General features: G+C 48.3%; 1 protein-coding gene across 2 annotated transcripts; it reads right to left on the bottom strand.

Moving 5' to 3' along the window:
- Positions 1-630: 630 nt before the first annotated feature.
- Positions 631-19,158, bottom strand: LOC132073956 (lactosylceramide 4-alpha-galactosyltransferase-like). 2 transcript variants are annotated; one of them, XM_059473320.1, is made up of 3 exons: positions 19,130-19,158; positions 9,824-9,940; positions 631-4,151 (listed from the first exon to the last, which is right to left on the bottom strand). In XM_059473320.1, exon 3 carries the CDS (start codon positions 4,114-4,116, stop codon positions 3,025-3,027), a length of 1,092 nt encoding a protein of 363 aa, XP_059329303.1. In that variant the 5' UTR covers positions 4,117-4,151; positions 9,824-9,940; positions 19,130-19,158; the 3' UTR covers positions 631-3,024. The 2 variants fall into 2 exon arrangements, with proteins under 2 accessions (XP_059329303.1, XP_059329302.1); XM_059473319.1 differs by lacking the exon at positions 19,130-19,158 and adding an exon at positions 18,363-18,484.
- Between the last annotated feature and the right edge of the window lie 2,547 nt (positions 19,159-21,705).

The raw sequence follows: 21,705 nt of genomic DNA, 5'->3' as shown, positions 1-21,705 counted from the left end.
GGCTTGGATGAACAGCAAGCTTCCACTGGGGCTCAGGGAAGAACAGAGAGTTTAGCAGCTCTGGAAGAAGGGTCAGGCAACTCAGGAAGACTACAAGGATGTCAGGAAGGTAATCAGAGAGAAGAACTAGAAAGGTAAAAGTTCAGCTAGAAGTCAATCTGGCCACCAGCATAAAAGTTAAGAAAGAAATGCTTTTCCAAATGCATTAATACCAAAAAGAGGCCCAGGAGATTCTCCATCCTTTATTGCACACTGGGGTGGGAACATAACATAACCTCCAGGGGTGAGGAAAAGGCTGAGGCACTCAATGCATTCTTCATGTCAGCCTTTAACCAAAAGCCCAGTTAGCCTCTGCATATCAAATCCCCATGAGGGAGAAGACAGAAACAGGGAGCAGAACAACGTCCCCACTCTGCAGAACGAAGTTGTCAGTGAGCTGCTGTGCTGCCCAGACATGCACAAGTCTAGGCAGATGCCATCCTTCTGCTGGGAGCTCGTGAAGCAGCCCACAATGCTCCAGTCTCCATTGTTTATCAGCAGTCCTGGTGAACTGGAGAGCTCCTGGGTGACTGGAGGTTGTCCAATGTGACATCCCTCTTGGAGAAGGCTTGGAAGGACACCTGAGGGAACCAGAGGCCTGTCAGCCTGACCTCATTGCCTGGGAAGGGTATGGACCAGATTACCTGGAGTGCAATGGCACCCTGTGTGCTGCCATGGATTTAACAGGTTCCCTGTTGGCTGGGAATAAAGTGCTTGGATGGTGGGTGGCAGAGGGTGGCAGTGGAAGTAATGCAGCTGGCAGTGGGTCCCTGGTGTTGTGCCCCAGGGCCCACTGTCAGAGCCAGGCCCCTTTCATATCCTTGAGGCTGAACAAGATCTGAAGTGCCAGGTCCTGCCCCTGGGTCACAAGCCCCAGCAGCTCCAGGCTGGGGCAGAGGGGCTGGGGAAGGGCCCAGCAGGAAGGGGCCTGGGCCTGCCGGCCCACAGTGCCTGCCCAGGTGTGTGAGAAGGCCAATGGCTGCTGGGCCGGGCCAGCAATGGTGTGGCCAGCAGGAGCAGGGCAGTGACTGTGCCCCTGCCACATGTGGGCACTGGGGAGGCCTCACCCCAAGGGCTGTGTCCAGTGCTGGGCCTGGCACTGCAGGATGGACACTGAGGGGCCGGAGCGCATCCAGTGGGGGGAATGGAGCTGGGCAAGGGGCTGGAGCGCAAGTCTGATGAGGAGCGGCTGAGCGAGCTGGGGGTGTTTAACCTGGAGGAAAAGGAGGCTCAGGGGAGCTCTATTGCTCTTCACACCTCCCTGAGAGGAGGGTGCAGCCAGCTGGGGGCCAGGCTCTGCTCCCAGGGAACAAGGGACAGGATGAGGGGAAATGAATAGAATGGTCTGGAATGGACAGGACACTAAAGATCATCTTGTTCCACCCCTCCTGTCATGGACAGGGACACCTCCCACTATCCCATGTCGCTTGGAGCCCCATTCAACTTGGTCTTGGACACTTCCAGGGGCCCAGCGGCAGCCACAGCTGCTCTGGGCACCATGTGCCCGAGTTTCAGCACCCTCACAGGGAAGAATTTCTCCCTGATATCCAACCTAAACCTTCTCTCTGCCACTGTGAAGCCATTCCCCCTTGTCCTGTCACTGCAGGCCTTTGTAAAGAGTCAGTCTGCATCTTTCCTTTAAGCTCCCTTCAGGCAGTGGAGGGCCTTGATTAGGTCACCCCAAAGCCTTCTCTGCTCCAGGCTGAACAATCCCACTTCCCTCAGCCTTTCCTCCCAGCAGAGCTGCTCTGATCCCTTTGATTCCCTTGGTGTCCCTGCTGTGCACTGGCTCCAGCAGCACCCTGTCCTTGCTGTGCTGGGATCCCAGAGCTGACTGCAGCACTCTGTGCACCACAGTAGGTTCAGCTTGGCCACGAGGAAAAATTTCAGAGTGCTTAAGCACCATGTGCCACAGGCTCCCCAGGGAAGTGGAGGAGTCAGCATCCCTGGAAGTGCTCCAAAAAATGAGAACACATGGCACTTTGGGGTACAGGCTTGTGGGTATGGTGACAGTGAATTGAAGGCTGCACTCCCTGATCTTGGAGGTCTTTTCAAACCTTCATGTGCTTCAAAGTTTTTATTTTTGTCCCTGAGGACACTGCTTGGAACCCTTCACTTGTTCCTTCTGTTCATGGGGACATGTCATCCTCTGGACTTCCACATGGGGCTCAATATTCCAATGAAAGGGATGTAATCCTCCTCACAGCACTGCTGAACAGGAAATGCTGAACCCCTTTAGAGTGTGACAATGGCTGCTTAGATGTTGGTATCCACAAGAACTACTTCAGCAGAGCAAGGACATTCATAATTTCTGCTCCTCAAAGAACTGCTTTTGTCTCTTTTGTTTCCTGAGGAGTCCCAGACAAGTCATGCCACTGCTGTGGATTTAGAAACTGTAGGAAGCATAATTTGAACTTCCCTCACTTCAGAAGTTTAGAACAGCTTCACAGTGAGCCACACACGGATCTAAACAGTTTTGTGCTTCTTAAAGCAAATTTCATACATGCTTCATCTATTGTCCCACATGTTAAGGATCTTTGCCAGCCAGGGAATTCTGATCCAAGCCCCAGCAATCTGTGACCTCTGTCACTGACTGGCAGTGATTCACAAAGTCAGAAATGCTACAGAGAGCAAGCCAAGGGTCCCTACAGCTGTTGAAACATCACAAGGGGCTGCTCAGGCTGGGATTCACAGGAGGAGCCATTGGAGAACACCAAGAATGGACCAGCTGAGAGATGCTGCTGAAGGAGTACAACCTTCCCTGCAGCAACAGGTCTCGTATAGGACAGCAAGAGAGGCTGCAGTCAGGTTCTGCTGTAAATTTGAAACACAGGGGATCAGAGGCAGATATCAGCAATGCCAGGTACAGAACCACAGAGCAGTCACACAGCTGCTCTGGGGCATAGAAAGCAACTCTGGGGAAGGTCAAAGGCACTCGGTTTCCCTCAGGCTGGGGAAATGTCCCTTCAGCCAAGGGCCCCCAGGTCACACTGCACGCCTCGACAACTCTTCAGAGTCCTGCTTCATCTTTGCGTAGGTGGCAGGGCAGAACTGGGAATAGAGCTGAGCCAGCAGAGCCTGGGAAGGGATCTCTAACTTGGTCCCGTGGCTCAGTTTGTTCCATATGTGCACTGCATAGGTGTTCTTAAGGAGTTTCTGAAGCTCCAAGGCACTGACTGCCCCAAACAACTTCTTCCAGTTCTGCCAGGGAATAGGATAAACAACTTCTTGGGCAAGAGCACTCACACCTTTGCAGCTCATGCTCTTGATAGTCCTGATGGAGCACCACTTCTTGAAGACACGAGTTAGGAGCTCTGGGCCTTGGTGCCCCCAGGCCCAGCCATTGTAATTCTGCACAAAGTCCTGCATGCAAAGCTCCATGAATTTGTGCTTGGCCTCAAAGGACAGAAAGGCTCCATTCAGTTCATGGTCATCCTGAATGCCGAGGGCGTTGGTGAGGTTCTGTAAGTTTTTAAGCACGATGAAGTCTGTATCCAGGTAGATGCCACCAAATTTCCACATGAGGACAATTCTGCAGGCATCAGAGAGGTTGGGTAGAAAATGAGGCTCCCACTGCCGTAGAGGCCATAAGTACCATCTTTTCAGAGGTGTTCCAGAAAAGAGTTCTTTGAGGTCCAGAGGCAGGATTTCCACGTTGGGGAAGCAGCTGAGCAAGGAGAAAGCCCAGTGCCTGGGCAAGCGGACATTCCCTTTGGCCAAGCCTTTCATGAGCACCACGACTCTTGATGCAGGGTGTGTCCTGGCTGCTGACTCCACAGAGCAGGAGAACAGGTAACTTGGGGCAGTTTGCTCCGAGGTCTCCACAAAAAACACATTTCCTGTGGAAGGAGAGGGCCCACCAGCCATGTCGAGGGCAGAAGGCACATAGTGAATACAGCTCCTCTCAGCAGACAAGCTGGAGGTGGGGACACTGCTCTTTGGGTCCTCCCCGATGCCCCAGTACAGCTTCTGGTAGGCAAGGGATACAAACACAAAGATGATGATAAATAGGGCACAGGGCTTGTGGCTCAGCACCACCCTGGTCAGCTTTAGGATGCAGCTGGACGTCCTGAGCATTCTCTCTCCAGCCAGAGCCTGCTTCCCGAGACAGCCTGAAGGGAAGGAAAGAAAACAACCTGACAGACAAGGCAGCAGTGTGTGTGTTCCATCTTCAGAGCAGTGCAACAACAAACTCTGGGAACACCATTAGAGAACTCATCTGTCATGGTTTAGAACTTCAGGTCAACCTGAACCTGAGACACATATGCAAAAAATTCTGGGAGGAGGAAACCAAACAAGCTGCGAAGAGGACAGAGAACTCAGGTCACAGAGTTGCGTTTGTTATATCTCCCTTGATCACTGGGTCACATATGGAAGTTCTCATGTGCCCAGAAAAAGGCTTCTTAGATGCACTGGGTGGTATCCTAAGGTAAGGCACTGGGACTTGGGGGACAGAGGAGACACAGCCAATACACGAATGATCAACTCTGGATCCCCAGAAAGTTTTCTCCTCCCGCACAGAAATGCCACCATATCCTGCCAGTGCTACAGGCAGCAAAATCCCACCCACCCTGCCTTATACAGACCTCTCTATATTCCCCACCCTCCACACCGCAGCTGGGTTAATCCTGTAAATAATTTTTTTGAACAGTTGAAGACAAAAATGCACCGACTTGGTGGGACAGAGCCGGTGCTGTAGAAAAGGCACAAAACTCACCTGTCCCTGCTTTCAGGATACCACAGAATTCCCTGCTTAGCTGAAAGGATGTTTAAAAAATTAAAGTCTGTAAGGATGACCACTACACTATAGTCACTTGCTTTTTATGAAAATGAATGGTGAATACATGTAGAAAAAAAGAGTAGGATGTGACGTCGTTCATCCGTAATGAGTAGCTGATACAAAGGTCACAAAGATGCACCAGGAACAAACAAGTTAGTTAAAAAGTAATTAAAGAAAAAGGAGGAAATTGAAAACCCACAGTTGCTACACTTTGAGCTTTAGACTGCTGGGAAAATGGCTTCATTTGTTTTCTCCTCTTTTGCTAAAATTTCCCAGTGCTCATGCTGCTTCTGGGGCTGCCACAATAACTGAGCTGAGCCTTCCACAGAGCTGCCTGCTCCCACCCCAAGCCCCAAGTACAGCATGCCCCCTTGCAAACACACTCTTTTCACCAAATACTTTAATCATTCATTAAGGAGTGCTCGCTCATATGCCAGGGACGTCAGGGAAGGACTTGGCCAAATTCAGGTGTCACTCACTCTGTGACAGTTCCCCCTTGACCCTGTGATCAAGGGAGGTTCACATTCCCTTGCATGAGACTTGCTGGCACATTAATAAAATCCCTCCTTTATCAGTACAGCCACTAAATTCAGGGTCTGCTGCAGTTCCTCCTCAACTGCCTGAAACAATTATTGCTCTGTAGTGTCCCAAACCTCTCTCCTCTCCCCAAATCCTTCCATGCACAGCAGCACCATGGATGGACTCACAACAACTCGTCCCGGCCCTGGGACTCCACAACCACTCTGGGCTACCTGATCCAGTGTTTCACCAGCCTTCCTTTCATTCTAGCTTGCCACACCTCAAGGTGTGCCCATTGTGTCTCCTGCCATCTCTGCATTGAACAGAGGAGAGTCTCACTTGTGTCCTTCACCCACCCACTCACCTTCAGCCAGGTGTTTCACACCCTGAACACTCAGCCCAGCCTGCTCTAGTCCAAGACAAGTCAGCAGAGCTCTCCCAGCCCCGCCTCATGCACTGTGTGCTCCAGGCCCCTTCTCACCTTGGTGGCCCTTTGCCAGATTTGCTCCAGTACGGATGGGCCTCCCTCATCCTGGGATTCCTGAACCAGCCCTCCAGGTGTGTCCCACCAGTGCTGAGTGGTGGGCAAGGATCACTCCCCATGACCTTGCAGGCCATGCTCCACAGGCTGTGAGGACATCTCCTGTCTCTTGGTTAGCTTGGTGGTCCAGGGGATGACTAGACCCTTTTCTGCCCAGGTGCTTTCCATCAAAATGCTGCTATAATTTTCATGGCCTTGCTTATTAAATTTAAAAGCCAAGTTAATCAATACAGGTTTTGAAATATGCAAACAAAAATGTGTCCATATAAAAATTGCAAAATGCATAGAGGCATCTCAATGCACAATGTAAACTCTGATATAAGAAAATCATCAAGCATCCCTTGTTCCAAACACAAAATGGATAAAACAAAGGAAACAGACACAGGGCTGCCACCACAGATTATTTTGTAACTTCACCATAGAAAGACTGCCACCAGTCTGCTGGTTATGGATTTGCACATGCTCATGCCTACTTTTAGTCCACCCTGCCCTGAGGAGAGTGATTTCCTGCCCTATATGACTAACAGTGCTTCACTGATATTTCCTTGTTAGCAAAATCACAGACAGCAAAAAAGGAAAGCAACCCAATTTAGATGATAATTTTAAGATTGATGGTACAACATGCATGGTGCATGAAGCCAACTTAAATGAAGCCAAAAAAGCATCCTGCATTCCTGTGATCCTTAACTTTTAAAATTGTAACAGCAGCTATTCAGAAGTCCCTGAAACCTGGCAAATAAATCCTAATAAGAAAAAAACTTCATTACTGAGTGATAGTCTTATAAAACGTCATATGATCCATATAACAGTTGAAGTAGACAATTTTTTCCATAACAAATGAAAGAAATGACCTGTAAAAATTGTTTAAGGGCATGCATTTGTGATGTCAGAGAACAAAATGTTACATTCTCACTTTGCACTGAAAGCAATTAGGGTTGTTTTTATATGATTACATTAGAACTGTGTAATTCTCAGAGTATGAGTTCTGCAAAAGTTCTCAAAACCTCCAGGCCTCAATCTTACTATACCAAGTAAAACCAAGTGTTTTAGCCAGAGGTCATCAGCTGATTACAGGAAAACTAGAGTTGTCCATATTGCAGAAGTGCAAGTGTTGTTTCAAGAACAGTGTATAAATGGAGGATTTTAATAAGGACTTTGCTATTGTTTCTCATCTAGGATTTAATTAATACAGCTTATACCTAGATAATTAGGAGATTTAGCCTATGAAGCTGTATAGGCCTGCAAATTACCAGAAAATTACAGGAAAGAGGGTGTAAAGAGATGATTTAACTAGTAGCAAATATATGTGTATCTATAGTTACATAATATACTATTAACTAAAATGGATTTGCAGTGTAATTCTTTGTTGTACCTCAGAACATGCAGAGAAACTGGTTAGAGATGGTTTTGCATCTTGGGCAAGATGCTTATGTTGATCCCAACATTTTCAAGCAATAGCTGGGCCCTCTTGTAGCCATGTCAACTGTCATTCCTGCAGTTCTGGGCACTAAAAATATCCTTCTGGACTTTGGGAAAGTACTGCTGGGTTAGCAAAGCAGAGAGTGGCAGCTCTTGCAGCAAGGGACCCAGCACTGGAGGAGTCTAGCCTGAGGCTGGCTGAAGGATCTGGTAGAGATCAGCCAGAATTTGTCATGAACATCCAGTCTTCATGGGCTAAATGAAAGTACACTGCGGTATAGCTGCACTTCTTTCTTTGTTTTATTACTGCTTGTTCTTGTGTATTTTTGTCAACTACTTTATGGGATTAAACTACAAAAGCTATATTTAAATGTACCTCCAGCACAAACAGAGCAACACAGCTTCGTTAGCCTTGGAAAAAACTGAGAGGAGGGGAAAAAGGTCCAGCAAACCTTTGCATACCTAGATAGCTGCTAAGAGTCTGGAACAATAAATTCCAGCCATCACAAGGAGCCTGATAGAAGTATTTTGGGGACCCACCAGAAAACAGCTGAAGATCTCAATTTTCTCCAGATTTACATTACTAATGAGGGTAGAAGAGGTGAGATTGGACAATAACAGCATTCAGTAGGTAGCTAATCAGGCTGCTAGGCATGGAAACACAGAGTGATGCCCAACAGGGATGCATCCATCAGCAAATACCCCTAGTATTTAGGGGAATTAGTTTTTAGCATTTTACCAACAGCTTTAGAGTCCCTCCTCCTGAACCCAGAGAGGATGGCAGACTAAGCACGTGTGAATGTTTGAGGTAAGAGCAGAGCAAATCTTGTAAATGTAGTATATTAGACCAATAAAATACTGCAGCTGAAGGCAGAGAATATTTAAGGCACCTGTCTCTTAACTGCATCTTCTGTATTTATCATGACTTCACCTTTCCAGAATGAATCCTGCAATCTCCAATTCTCTTAGAATGGGTTTACAACTATGTTTTCTCCTGAAATAAAAGAAAGAAGTGTACACACCCTCTTGTATAGCTGTAATGAAATGCTGGATAGACACTCTGTGGGATAAGATGCATTAAGAAGCAAGTCAGAGCAAAGAGTCAGAGGATGAGATTAGCTACTTTCTACCAAAAAAACCCCAAACAACCAGATTGTGGGAAGAAATGATATGGCAGTTTTGATAGCTGCTGGTTCCCAGATCACTGCACACAAAGCAGCCACAGATATGATGGTATCCCACTGAAGCTGTCCAGAAAAAGTGTCTACAGGGTCTGTTATTTGCAACAGAGAGTATCAATGATGCTGTTTATAGGCAAAGGCCACAAACAGAATATCAGACAGCCAGACATGGCAACATCATCACATTTCAATCAGCCTCCCTGAATACAAGAAGCAGTAGCCCAAGATGAAGGGAAATGGCCAGTACATTTAGAGAGCCAGAAATTTGCAGGATCAGGTTTGTTAAGCAGGACCTGCCTCTGATGGATGTGTGCTGGCTGGGCCTGGCCCCCTGGCTGGTCACGCTCAGTATGATCTGTTCCAAAGCCTTCCTTGGCATCGAGGGCAGGCTCATGGGCTTGTGGCTCTAAAGGTCCTCTTTCAGCCTTCTTGTAGATGAGTGTCACACTGGCTAGCCCTCAGTCTTCTGGGACTTCCCCAGTTGACCTGGGCTGCCAGTAAATGATGGAGAGCAGCTCCATGAGCTTGTCCATCGCTCCCTCAGTTCCCTTGAGTGGATCCCACCTGGCCCCACAGATTGTGCAATTTTAAGTGGAAGAGCAGGTCACTGTTTCCTCCTGGATTACAGAGGTGTTATCCTGTCCCTATCTCCCAGCTCAGGGGGCTTGACACCTTGATAATAACTGGTCTTTCAGTTAAAGACGGAAGCAAAGAAAGCATCAAGTACCTCAGCCTTTTCCTCATCCTTGGTAGCAATGTAATAAAGGCTGGAGAGTCACATGTAATGCCCTCACATGTAACAAAGGATGGAGAGTCTCCTTGGCTCTCTGTTATTAATGCATTTGGAAAAAAAAAGTGCTATCTCTTGTGGCATATGCCAAATTAAGTTCTAGCTGGGCCTTTGGCCTTTCTGATTTTCTCCCTGCATAACCTAATGACACCCTTGTAATCTTCCTGAATCACTTGTTCCTTCTTCTAAGCTGTAAATATATTTTTTCCCCTTGAGTTCAATCAAAAGCTCCCTGTTCATCCAGACCAGTTTTCTTCCCCGCTGACTTGTCTTATGGCACATTGGGCTGGCCTGTTCCTGTGCCTTTCAGAGGTTCTTCTTGGAGAATGTCCAGTGTCCCTCGGGACTGCCTCCCAAGGAACTACCTCAGCCCTGAGCAGGCCAAAGTCTGGAAATCCAAGGTAGAAGTTTTGTGACTCCATTCCATACTTCTTCAAGAATTGAAAACTCATTTCAAGACCACTATGCCCAAGACAGACTCCAACCACCACATCTCCCACCAGCCTTTCTCTGTTCACAAACAGCAGGGCCCAGCACCCCCAAGTTCCTCTTACCTGTAGCCAGATGCAGAAATTAATTCTGGGTTGTTTCAAAGTGATCTCTGAACTCCCTTCCAACTCCTTCCCTACCGACCTTCTGTCCCTCTAGCAGGCTTCACATTCCTTCTGCAACTGGAAAAAATATTAATAATAGTGGTAGCTTTACTATCTTTTGGAAATTGTTTTCAAGCAGTGTTTTCTATAGTCTCATGGTGTTGCCATATTTAACTTGCCAGACTTAATTTTCCCTCTGGTGATAGGTGCCATTTTGAAGAGTGCTTTATACTTCTCGTACCTCTGCCAGCATATTACAGGATGCTGTTTGGCTTCGTCATTATACACAAATTTAAATGTCAAGATCTCAGCTTGGGCTGTAATGGCAGGGTGCAGCTGAGTGACTTCCTTCTGCAGTTCTCTCTTCTTCTGCCTGTTCATCTGATTTCCAGGAATGGTTATAAAGCAAAAACAGAGACCAAGAGCCAAGTGAACAAGGGAATGGTTACAATCACTTGAGAGAAATAACCCTGAAGTATCTATGAAAGAATAAAGGGGTGATGTTCATAAATGGCATATCCAAAGAGAGCATGGGGAGAGCTTTGATTCCCCTCTTCTCTCCTGCTGAGGACACACCAGCCCTAGGCAGAGCTCAGTCCCCAGCATGTATCACATTAAGACAGGTAACAGTACTTTCTCACAAGAATCTACTTTGCACTATGGCCTTTCTAGACTACACATTTTGGGAGGAAGGAGATAAAACAAAGAGGAGAATTAAAAGGGGGAAAAGAGCCCTACAGAGCATTACTCCTTACTGTGTGTCCTGGATGTCCCCAACACAAGAGCTCCTGGCACAGGAGAGCTCTCAGGCAGCAGAGAAAATAATCATCCTTCAGTCACTGCCCAGGAAATTGGGTCCAGAATTACCTTCCTGATCCTTCCATGCTCCTCTTCTGCTGCACTGGCCAGTTCTGCATCTCCAGCCCCACCCTTAGTTTCCCCCTTGAGGTACAGCACCCGTGTCCCAGCTAACCTCCATGAGCCCAAGGACAGCAGTCATGGCATGAATTAAGCTGTATAAACACACAGTTTCGTTGAAGGGCACCATCATCGGTGTGGAAATGCTTTTCTCAGAAGTGCCTGGCTCTTAATAAAGTTAAAAACCCAGAAAAATTTCACAAGGAATATACTCTTTGAAGAAAGAGATAAAAAAGTTGTCTGAAAGATGCAGAACATTTTAGTGTCTCCTCTGCTTTAATCCCTGTTTGTCTTTTGGTAAAAGTTTCCATAATTTAAAAGAAATAAAATCAATACAATTCACCGTTAAAAACAGAAGTTCTCAGACAAACCAGAAATGTGCATAATGTAATGGAGAACTATATTATGCCTCCTAAAGAAAGCTATGGGTCAGCTTGATAACAGAATTTTCCAATTCAGATTAATTGCTCTTCAGCTGAAAACAAGACAAAAACTCTCTGATGAAATTTTTTTCTCTCTCATTTTCTTTCCTCCTCTATTGAACAAAAGCCTTATTGTTCTATGAATTTCCCAAGACACCTTCAGCTTCTCAGGCTGGCCACTGGCCACATTCTACAGTACCTGACACATCACCTGGCCAGCAGCCCAGGGAGCAGCCACCTCCCAGTCAGCTGCCCTTCCCTCCAGACCCTCTGCTTTCCTTGGGACCCTGAAAGGATAACACACATTTTCTCTCATACAGCTGCAAGAAACAGCAAGACTCCACCATCCTGTCCCTAACAGCTTCCAGCCTTTCTTAAAAACGTTCAAGCAGAGGCAGTGTGCTGCTCTGACCAGCTGTGGTTTTGGTGTGCAATGGGCTGGGTTTGTCTAGTTTGGAGCTTGTTGGAACCAGCTGGAATCACAGCCCCGTTCCACACAGGTGAGCCCTGCAGCCCTGGCTCCCCAACCCCTGCCAGTTCTGCCTCATACAGAGTACTTTGCAGTGTTCAAATACAGAGAAGTCCCTAGGGGTTTTTTTATTTCCTGTAAGGATGAAACTTGGATTTCAATGTTGGATTACCAGCTGGTGAGCTGCTCTTCACTACCTAGTGCAAACAAAACTGGTTAAAAAAGAAATTAGATGGTGAGGGTTACTGACTTCCTGAGCTACTCATATGTTTATTTCCCTTCCCTTTGTGGTAACATCGATTTCCAAAAATTACCTGTCCAGTTCTTCACAAATTCTTTAAAGAAGGAAGGTGAATGATCCCAAGTGCCATGTCATCGTTTACCGACTTGAATGCAAAGGACTTGCCAACAATTTATTGATGGCTTCCCATCCCATATTTTATTGTTTGCTTAAACCTGTCAAGAGCTTATCCCAAGCAGCTCTTAAGCATGTACCAAAGGGTTCTCTACCAGTTAAACAGGAAGATAGAGACATCCCAGCAATGCCACACACCTGTGAAGACTTCCCAAAGCTTTGTGTCGCAACTAAATCAGCTTAAGGAGAAGTTGCCAACAAAGGGGAGATTACTCAGTAATCTGAGGCAGAAAACTTTGCCTACAGAATAAATAGGAAGCTTTCCTGAGCATTTCTTTCCACAGAACAGCTTGACTGAAGCACAGCTGTGAGAGGGAGAAGTTAAGAGCACTAGCTCTCCTTCAGCACTTCTCCCTCACAAACAGCAAGGAAATAGCGATGATCTGGTTTGGTTTTTTTAAAAGACTCTCCACAGCTTAATAGGAGAGAAAGACAGAAGTATCTCAGGTAGTAAAGAGGTGCAGCAGATTCCAACAGCTGTTTCAGCAACAGCTGTGAAAGCAGCAGGGAAACCACAGAGTCCTCTGGGGCACTGCAAACACCCCTGAAGCCAGAGGAAAAGCTCCATTTCTTCCCATCACGTCTGATGAAGTCTCATCAGAAGCTACCCAACAGCTGATGGTGATGCACCCCTGAGGTTCCACCTAGCAGTTTCTGTGGAGAAAATAAAGCAAGAGGAAAGGCCACAACCCCAGGAATGACTGCCACACCAATGCAAACACGCAGCTGTGTTTGCCTGAAATTCACTCCTGTTTTTACCTTAGCGGTGCTTTGTGACTGCCTAAAAAGCAAAGCAAACATTAATAAATCTCCTGGTCCTGTCAGAAAGAGGCGCTTTAGGACTTAGCTGGGACAACACAGAGAGGACCTGGGAACAAAGAAGTATCACAGCAGCCAGAGACAAGAGCCAGGTCCTCCCTCCCTGAAACCAGGCTGCGCTTCCCACGGGGCCAGGAACTGACCTGTTGAGTGCTTTTCCTGTGGTACCCAGAGCAAGGAATAAACCTGTTTGGTTTTTCGCAGTCCCGTTCGTGTGGCAGTTGCTGTGCAGGAGCCTGTGCCACATGGCAGCAGCAATCCCAACAGGCACAACGCAGCTCCCACGCTGCCAGAGCCCCATCCCGCTCCAGCCCCAGTGGTTGGTCACCCACGGCTGCAGCAATGTGCTGTTGGCTGAGCAAGGCACAGAACACCCATCCCAGAGTTTCCAGGGGCAGACAGGGCTGCAACACACCCCAGGTGTAATAAGACAAGTTTAGAGCATTTCCACACAGGTCAGGCGGAACACTGGGTTTAAATGCTTTGTTAAATACAGTCCGTGATATTGAGTCCAGGATATTTTCCCAGATTAACATTAGAAAAGATCCAGAGTATTTTTGCTGCTGCTTCATGGAGAAGGTCAAATCCATTATTCCATTCCTACCTGCCAACAGGTTTCGCCCTTGCTTTTGTTTTTCCCAGAAGGCCAATATTTTTTCTTTTTTAAGCTTTTCCTTTAAAGGCCAATGGAAACATTAAATCACAAGAAAATAAACAAAATCTTAAAAGCTCAAACTAGAATCAAAGCATAATTGTCAAGGCAGACTTTTAAATAACATTTGGTACACCAAAATTAAACATACTAATCTTGGATCTAGACCTAAGGCAATTTAGAAATAACCAGTGGGTGTAATCCCCAACAAATACATTTGGTGTTAAGGCACCCTTAAGTGAAATTAAAAAAAAAAAAAAAGGCTGCTGAAAGTTTACATAAATCAGCTCCCAGTTACTGCGTTTCAGAGTAGCTAGAGACAGGCATTTTCTTCCTTTTGAGCACAATGGAAAATTCAAGACTGCAAAGCTTTCATCAAAAACAAATTCGGAAAAAACCCTCCTAGAACTACAGACTGCACAGACTGTCAAAGCAAAGCTTCTGGGTTCTTTCCTTCCAAAGGACACAGACAAAAGTGCCCTGCACTGCACCTTCTGCTTCTACCCCTTTGCTCTTTCCAGTACAGCATGTTTGCCACGAGCAGAAACTCTGAATTGCTACCTCAGGCTGTGGAGAGCTGTGGCCCAGGCTGTTCTCTAGGAATACTTGGAATGAGGCAGTGTGCAGCAGAGAGATGGCTCAGGACCCACATTTGGATCTGTGCTCCTCCGCTCCTGTCCCAGTGCTACAGACTGCCTGGGAGAGGCTGCAGGTCAGCCTGTGTGAAACCATTGCCACAATCACAGCCTAAGGGGGAATCACCGGGCCTTTCCCAAGGCTGCACCACGCACTGTCCTTGCCACATTTCAAATGCCTTGATTTTTACACAGCCTGCACCTAAGTTATAGTTTCCTGTTCATTGAGGAATACCCAAACATATGGAACATAGAATACCAATACTGATAGCCTGATGCCAATACATAAGGAGGATCAAGAGCTAATGCAATTGGTTCTGTTCATTTCTGCACACTCCAGAAGAATATCCCATTTGTACTTAGCTCAAACAGGGCATATCAGGATCATTGGTGACCTCCCTGAATGCATCCTTTGAAAATTCCATACTGTTTGTGCTCCATGTGGCACTTACACAGAGAATTCACCTGCTGATCAAGAGCAGAGATTTCTAACACTGAAATTGTGACTGCCTGCTCAAATGAACACAGGGCTAAACTACTGGAGGGAACAGCTAGAGTTGTACCACAGCAGGGTTAGGGTGGATTTTGGGAAAAGGTTCTTCACCCAGAGAGTGCTGGGGCACTGAACAGTCTGCCCAGGAATCTGGTCACAGCACAAGCCTGAGAGAGTTCAAGGAGCATTTGGACAATGCTCTCAGCCCAGGGCAGGATTGTTGGGGTGTCTTGTCCAGGCCCAGGTGTTGGACTCAGTGATCCTTATGTGTTCCTTTAAACTCAGCTTATTCTATGATTCTACTCAAACAGAGGGCTGGTAGGAAAATGTCATTTCTGCCCTGCAGCTTTCCCAAATCTCTCCAGAGAGCTGTGCAGGTATGAGCTGCCCCCTCTGGGGCCAGGCCACCAAGGTGTGGGGCAGTAGGACCCTCTGGTGACATCTGCTCCTCACTATTGAGGGATACTTGGGATTACCCAAAAAGCCCCAGGAAGATTAATTTTCTTAACTTTACAAAATGCTGTTGCTAGTCTTGAGACCACTTATTGAAATGCAAGATTCTGCATGTCCTTGCAAGGATCTCATATGATCTCGATTGTTTCTTAAGTGAAGGTTCATAAACACAAAACACCGTGGCTTGATGTCTTCCTCAGACTTGTGTGCCTATTTCATAAGTGGAGAGGTAAGATTTACTTGTACCAAACAGACACAAGAGCAGAGCAGCAAAGCCCCAGCAGCAGGTGCTGCACAGCCAGCCAGGCCTCCCTGCTGCAGAATGCAGCATGCCAGTGATGTGGGAGATGTAACCTGCCTCCCAGCTCAAAAAGGCCTGCAGCAACCTGGAGCCCACCCCCAATTTTCTTTTTTCTGAACCTTCATCCACCCCCTTCAGGATGGGCTGTGGCCTCCTCACTTCCTCATGGCAGTTGCACAGTTCCCCAACGCTGTTCTGCTCAACACCTTCCTCCCCACGCTGCCAGAGCCCTTGAGCCCAGCACAGGACAATGGGGAACAGCAGCTGTCGTGGGATGGCTTCAGGAATCAGAGGTGGCCACCAACCCACAAACCCTGAGCTGGGAGGCTGGAAATATGGAATTGCACAACAGGAGAGAAAGCTCTGGTATTTCACTTTCCACCCAAAGAACACAGGACAATAATTCTCAGCACCCTGTCAAGAAAAGTTTCCCAACACCTTTTTTTGTAGACCATTTTTTGGGTCTTCTTTAACTGAAAGGAGCAGCTTTTAGTTTTCAGAAAGCAGCTACATAAACCCCTCATCAATACTTAAAACGAAAGGGATGGCAGAATTTGGCTGTGTAAAGCTGCTGGAAAGGGCAAAGAGACAAAAGGACAGATGCGAGCAGTGGGCGAGCTGGGAAACTGATACAGCTCCATGCCACCAACAGCTTCCAAACAGTAGTTTCCTGTTACTGTGCTTCTGTAGGAAGTCATGCAGGCTCTTGTGTGCTGGGGCATAAAATTTAAGACTAAACACTGTCTTAACCCTCACAGCTCAAGAGAATACTGGCACATGGCTGGAAAAGGAGCTGCCCTTTGGTGGCACATCTGAGGAGACCATACGAGCACAGAAGCCAGAACTCCACCTGATCAGGAAGTAAGAAAACTCTGTTAATTCACAGAATCACTGTTAACTACAAGGAAAGATGGTCTAACAGCAGACTACACGTGGATTTAGGGTACCTTTGTTTATTTTGGTGCTCTGGAACAGGTTTCTTACAGATCAAGGAGCAGATCACATAGAACCGAAGCAGGAAGTATCACCTCTGATTTGAAATTATACAGAAGTAAATGTCTACATTTCTTCAAGGATCTCAGGGGTTGTTTTTTGTCTCACAACTTCCCTCCTATGAGTATTGAGGAAGTACTTTCTTATGTGACACCACAACTGCAAGGTTGAACTTATTTAATATTGGGAGACAATTAACCTTGCATAGACAGGAGGTGTTATGCAATTGTACAAAAAAGAGTAAATATTTCTATAAGAAAAATCTAAGTAAATATGACTTAATCATTCGCTGACAGGGGAGTGGTTGGTTCACAATGCCATAATCTCAATTCCACTAGACCTCATTTAAAGTGTTGGGTGGAGTTCTCAGCCCCAGTTTAAGATTAATAATTAAAGTCAGTGAAGACAGGAAAAAATGAGTTACAAGAAGTGAGTTGGTAGCATATCACCTGTTTCCCAGTGAAAACACCACCCAAAAGAAGATCTGTGAATCTGTTTCTGGAACCTGAACAACTCAGCAACTTTAGGTGTTTTAGTGTTAATTTGATCAAGAGTAAAACACACCCGCCTGATGAGAGCAGAGAAAGGAACCAGCAATCCAGAAGACATGGTCCAAGTTTTTGACAAACCTGGAAAGCACAACCCTTAGGGAGCTAAATAATAGCACAGCCACAGTGATTGACTGGGAGGCTGCCAGTGGAGACAAGAGGGGTGAGCCAGTCTCTCCTGCCATCACATACTGTAGCTTGGGCCAAACCCCCAGGGCACTGACAGCAAGGCACATCCAGCACATGGGTGCCCTGCTCCTCTGGTCTCCCCTCTACACAGGGAACAGGCACGCCTGCGTGGCTGCTTGTGGGGACTGTGACTGGCACAAAAGCTTCTCTCCATACTAGAGACCAAATAAGATGAAAGCAATATTGAAGAATTACTCATAAGCACCTTGTGCCAAAATATCTGCTGATGACAAAGCCAAGGTGAGGGCTGACTGCAGCTAAAGGAAGTGGCCCCACTCCCTCCCTCGGTGCTCCTCTGAATCTGCTGTGACCAGCCTTGCTAAAGCTAAATCAGCAAAAGGCTGCTTCTGCTGCAGGTTCGAATGTTCTTCCTTGTGGCACAGACAAATATTGGTACAAAAAGATTCTATGGCAGGCATCCAGGAGGCTGCATCCCTCTGGTGTCACTGAACTTCAGTGCATGGTAACTTGGCACAATGATGCCTCTGAACAGGAAAAACTTCATTAGACCCACATTAAAAAAAAAAACTTCATTAGAGCCATAGATCTTGGATGGAGAGAGCAAATGCCTCGAGGGTCAATAGAAATCCCATAGGAAGGAAACCTTGAGGCACAGGGAGAGCTGCTCCCTGAACTGCACACCCAAAGCTAAACCTGGAGGCAGACAGCTTCTCACTCAACTCCACACACTCCTGCCCTCAGCGGTAATGGCCGTTTGTGTGTTGCCAAACAGGGCACACGAACAACAGAAGGGCATTCACATGTGCCTCACCAGCCAGTGTTTCTTCCTACAGAGCCACTGATTCGAGATGCTGCTGGGATTGCTAAAAAACCCAGACACAGGGGTATTTGAGTTTCTTGAGAGTTCCTTCTCTGGTTTCCATTGCAACAAACCCCGTGGATAACAGTGCAAAACCACCAGTTTCTTCAGAGTTAAGAAACATCCAGTCTATTCTGAGAAACCTCTCACGCATTAGAAGGCAACATGTTCACTTTACCAGGATTGTTCATTTTTAGCCAAAGCTTCTAAACTCGTCTTCTTTCGGCAGCATTAATAGTTTTAGGTTACTAGAGTTACAAAAGTTCTCTATTTTTTTTTAATGGCTCTTTAGTGCACAAAAAGGTGGAGGTGCTCTCTTCTCCCCCTCCTACAGTACTATTGAGAATCTCCATCTTTCTTCCTCAGACCTTACCCCTGTCCAGACTCCGACGTTTTCCAGAGCACGTCTGCCCGGGAGCACGGCATCCAGCTGCACCCTCCCCGCTCACCAGTTCTGATGTCTTTCCACCCTCTCAGCCAAGCCCGACCTCTTAGTCACCGCTGGCAGAGCGGAACTCCGCTTTTCTTCCTCCCAGCTGGCCCGTTCCTCTTCATCCTCCCAGACCTTCCAGCGTCCCACCAGCGCTGCTGGGGCGGGATGGAGCCCTCGCAGCCTGCGGCACGGGCGGCCACGGCGGGCGAGCTGCCGCCCTCGCCCTCCCCTTGGCCACACGCCCCTCACAGCGGCGCGGGGAGCCCGAGAGGCGCTGCCCCGCACCGCCCGGCCCCGCAGGGAGCGCTGGGGGCTGCCCCAGAGCCCCGCACGGAGCCGGCCCGGCGCTGCGGGGTCCGGCTGCCGCTCCGACCGCGCCGCCCCCGAGAAAAACCTCCCCTTTCCCCGAGCGGGACACGAGGGCCGAGCCGCCCGGCCCGGTCCAGCCCAGCCCCGCAGCCCCGGGCTCACCTCGCCGAGAGCGCGGCTCCGTCCCGCAGCGCCGCCCCCGCCGGACGGGACCGAGATGTCCCTCCGGGGCCGCCCCTCAGCTCAGCTCGGCTCAGGGAGACCCCTCGGGATGGACCCGAGCCCCGGAGCCCCGCGGAAGGGCTCCACCCCCGGCGCTGCCGCTTTCGGCCGGGCGCTCTGGGACTTTTAATTCCCACTGTACCACTTAAAATTGTCCTAAGGACTTTTTCCCCCACCTCGCTCTCTCTTTCTCACTTGCAGGAGTTTGCGCTGTACCCCGCAGGCAGGGAACCCGAGCCGTCCCAGCGCAGTTGTACCTGCGCTGTCTCGCTCGAGTGGCGGTGCGTGACAGGGTGACCCACCCTGGCCAGAGACATTCCGACATCGGGAGCCGCTAATTACGGACTGGAGGAGGAGCAGGGGAAGGCGGAAACTTCTCACACCTGTGGGCGCCGAAAGAGATCTTATACAAAGTCACTAAAAATGGGAAACTGAAAATTGTAGTTAAAAAAAAAAAAAAAAAAAAAAAAAAAAGCAAGCAGCCCGTACCTGAGCTACTGACCTGTTGCTAAGCAAGTTTCAAACGTACCCTCAAGCAGGAGGAACTTTTCTATTAAATTCCTGGCAATGATTGCTTAACAAGTTCTTAATTAGCATGAACAAAGAAAGGAAATTTGGGCTTTCATTTAGAAGAGTGCTGTTGAGTGCTAGGCTGCTGTAGGGTGGAGTAAATTGCATTGGAAGGTCACCAGAGATTTTGCGAAGCAGGTTAGGTGATATAATCGAGAATGGTTTAGACAGATATTCTACCTGTAGCAAGAGTTGAACACGAGCTCTTTAGAGATGCTTTCCAGCCCCGTGTTCTGATTTCCACGATATTTATGTGTTACTAAGGTGTTACAAATGTTGTACCTGTGACAAACCTTTCCACCACATAAATAATCACATTGCTGCAAACAAAAACGCTTTCGCCACAAACAAGTAATCTGAAATTGCATCTCCCCACCAATAATGCGTTATTTCTTTTATCAGAACAGGTCTTAATCAAAATTAAAGTTAAAAGAGATTTCAAGATATTTTCGTCTGTGCGGCTGAGCAGAACTTAAATTAATGAGAGAGTTGCTGCTCCTGAAGGTGTCAGTGCTCATCCTCCTTGGAGCATCCTGCTTGGATGCCATTCCTTGCCTGGTCCCTGGGTGGGAGCAGCCCTCGGATGCAGAGGGAGGCAGGATGGGGTTTGTGAAGCCCATGGGAGCGTTCAGGAGCCGGCAGATGGATCGAGGGGGCTCGTAGGGCAAGCACAGTATCTGCAGCACTGCCACACACAGACACCCCGAGGGAAGGTGACAAAGGAGGGAAGGAGGGTCTGGAGGCTAGATCTCTCTCCATAAGAGTTCCAGAGCCAGCATTTGTGTCCCCTAGGGTTACAACAGCAGGGAAGGTAAAAGTTTCTGGACATGGCGATGTACCCAACCAGCAGAATTCAGACCACCCGTGTGCCTCAGGGCTGTTTCACCAGCAGTTCCTGAAGCTTGAAGCAGGGCAGTACTCCAAGGATGCCATCCACACCACTCACAGGTCTGGGCTGGATTATGCGGGGTCTCAGGGAACCAAGTCGGGGCGTGGGAAGCAAATAATCTACCCCAAATCTCCGTGGAGAGCATAACAAGGTGTAAATCACTCTCCCAAAGCAGAGCAGTAGCATCATCACCTCTGAGCTAGCTCGACAGCTGCAAATCGCCGGCATGAAATAGTTTCCAAGCTTTGGGTCCGGCTTTGGTTTGATGAGCAGTTCCTATGTCATCTCTCAGCCGCTGAGGCGACTCCCGTGTGACCCGGGAGGGGACAGCCGCTGCGGAGGGGTTGCTGTGACAATACAGGCGGCTCGTCCTCGTCCCTGCTCAAGTCAGCCAGCGAGCTGCTGGCCAGGGCTGAGCCCGCGGCTGGAAAGAGCTCCCACAGGATTCAGTGCTGTGAAAGCAGCGAAGGCACGGCTCGGCTCCCCCAGGCCGGCACGAGGGAGGGCTCGGGAAGGCGGGAAGGGGAAGGGGAAGGTCGCGGCACCCAGCGATCCTGCCACGGGAGAGAGGGACACGGCAGGGCAGGGCGGACATGCCACGGGCTGCCGGCACACCGCCCAGGGGATGGAAGGCAGGCAGGCAGCCAGCAGGGTCTCCCAGATGTTACACGTGCTCAGCCCTCGCAGGATCAGTCTCCCAGATGTTTTACATACCATTTCCTTGGAGGACAGGTTGAGCCCAGAGGGTCACAGAGCTGCGCATTTGCCGGTGTGGTAAATGGGGATAAGCAAGGGCACGATCTTGCCCTTGGGGCTGTTTGCTCCTGCCTGAGGGCAGTAGTCTCCTGCAGGCACAGCGGGTCTGGTGCAGCCCTGCTCCTGCCTTTCCATCCAGCAGCTCATCCTGGGGTGCTGCAGGTGGTGACTGTGGCTGGCTGAAGGACACTCACACCTCCTCTCCTCCCTCATGCTCTTCAGCCTCAGCTGTTGTCTTGCGGTCTCTTGTGACTTTGCTTTTAGCCAAACAGAAATTTTTCCTTTGGAAAAGCAGATCAAACCCTCTTGTGATGCTGCCAGCAGCCCTTGTCTGGCCAGGAGCCAGATTGCAGACTGAGACCCTTAAAACACCTGCATTTTTTGTGCCATGGTATTCCCAATCAGCCTCAATGGGATTGACACTGGAGTGTGTTCCCATTCCCAGGTTTTTTTGATCAAGTTTCTGTGAGAGGAAAGAAGAATAAAACTACTGAGTGGCTTTGCTCACAGACACTCACACCTTGGAATGAAGTTCCT

The sequence above is a fragment of the Ammospiza nelsoni genome, chromosome 5 (assembly GCF_027579445.1).
Source record: "Ammospiza nelsoni isolate bAmmNel1 chromosome 5, bAmmNel1.pri, whole genome shotgun sequence".
Classification (NCBI taxonomy): Eukaryota; Metazoa; Chordata; class Aves; order Passeriformes; family Passerellidae; genus Ammospiza; species Ammospiza nelsoni.
Note: the sequence above shows the minus strand (reverse complement) of the source record. Positions and strands in the feature narration are given on the sequence as shown.

Coding starts and splice junctions, on each gene's coding strand:
- LOC132073956 (XM_059473320.1), bottom strand. CDS start 4,116: ATGCTCAGGACGTCCAGCTGCATCCTAAAGCTGACCAGGGTGGTGCTG.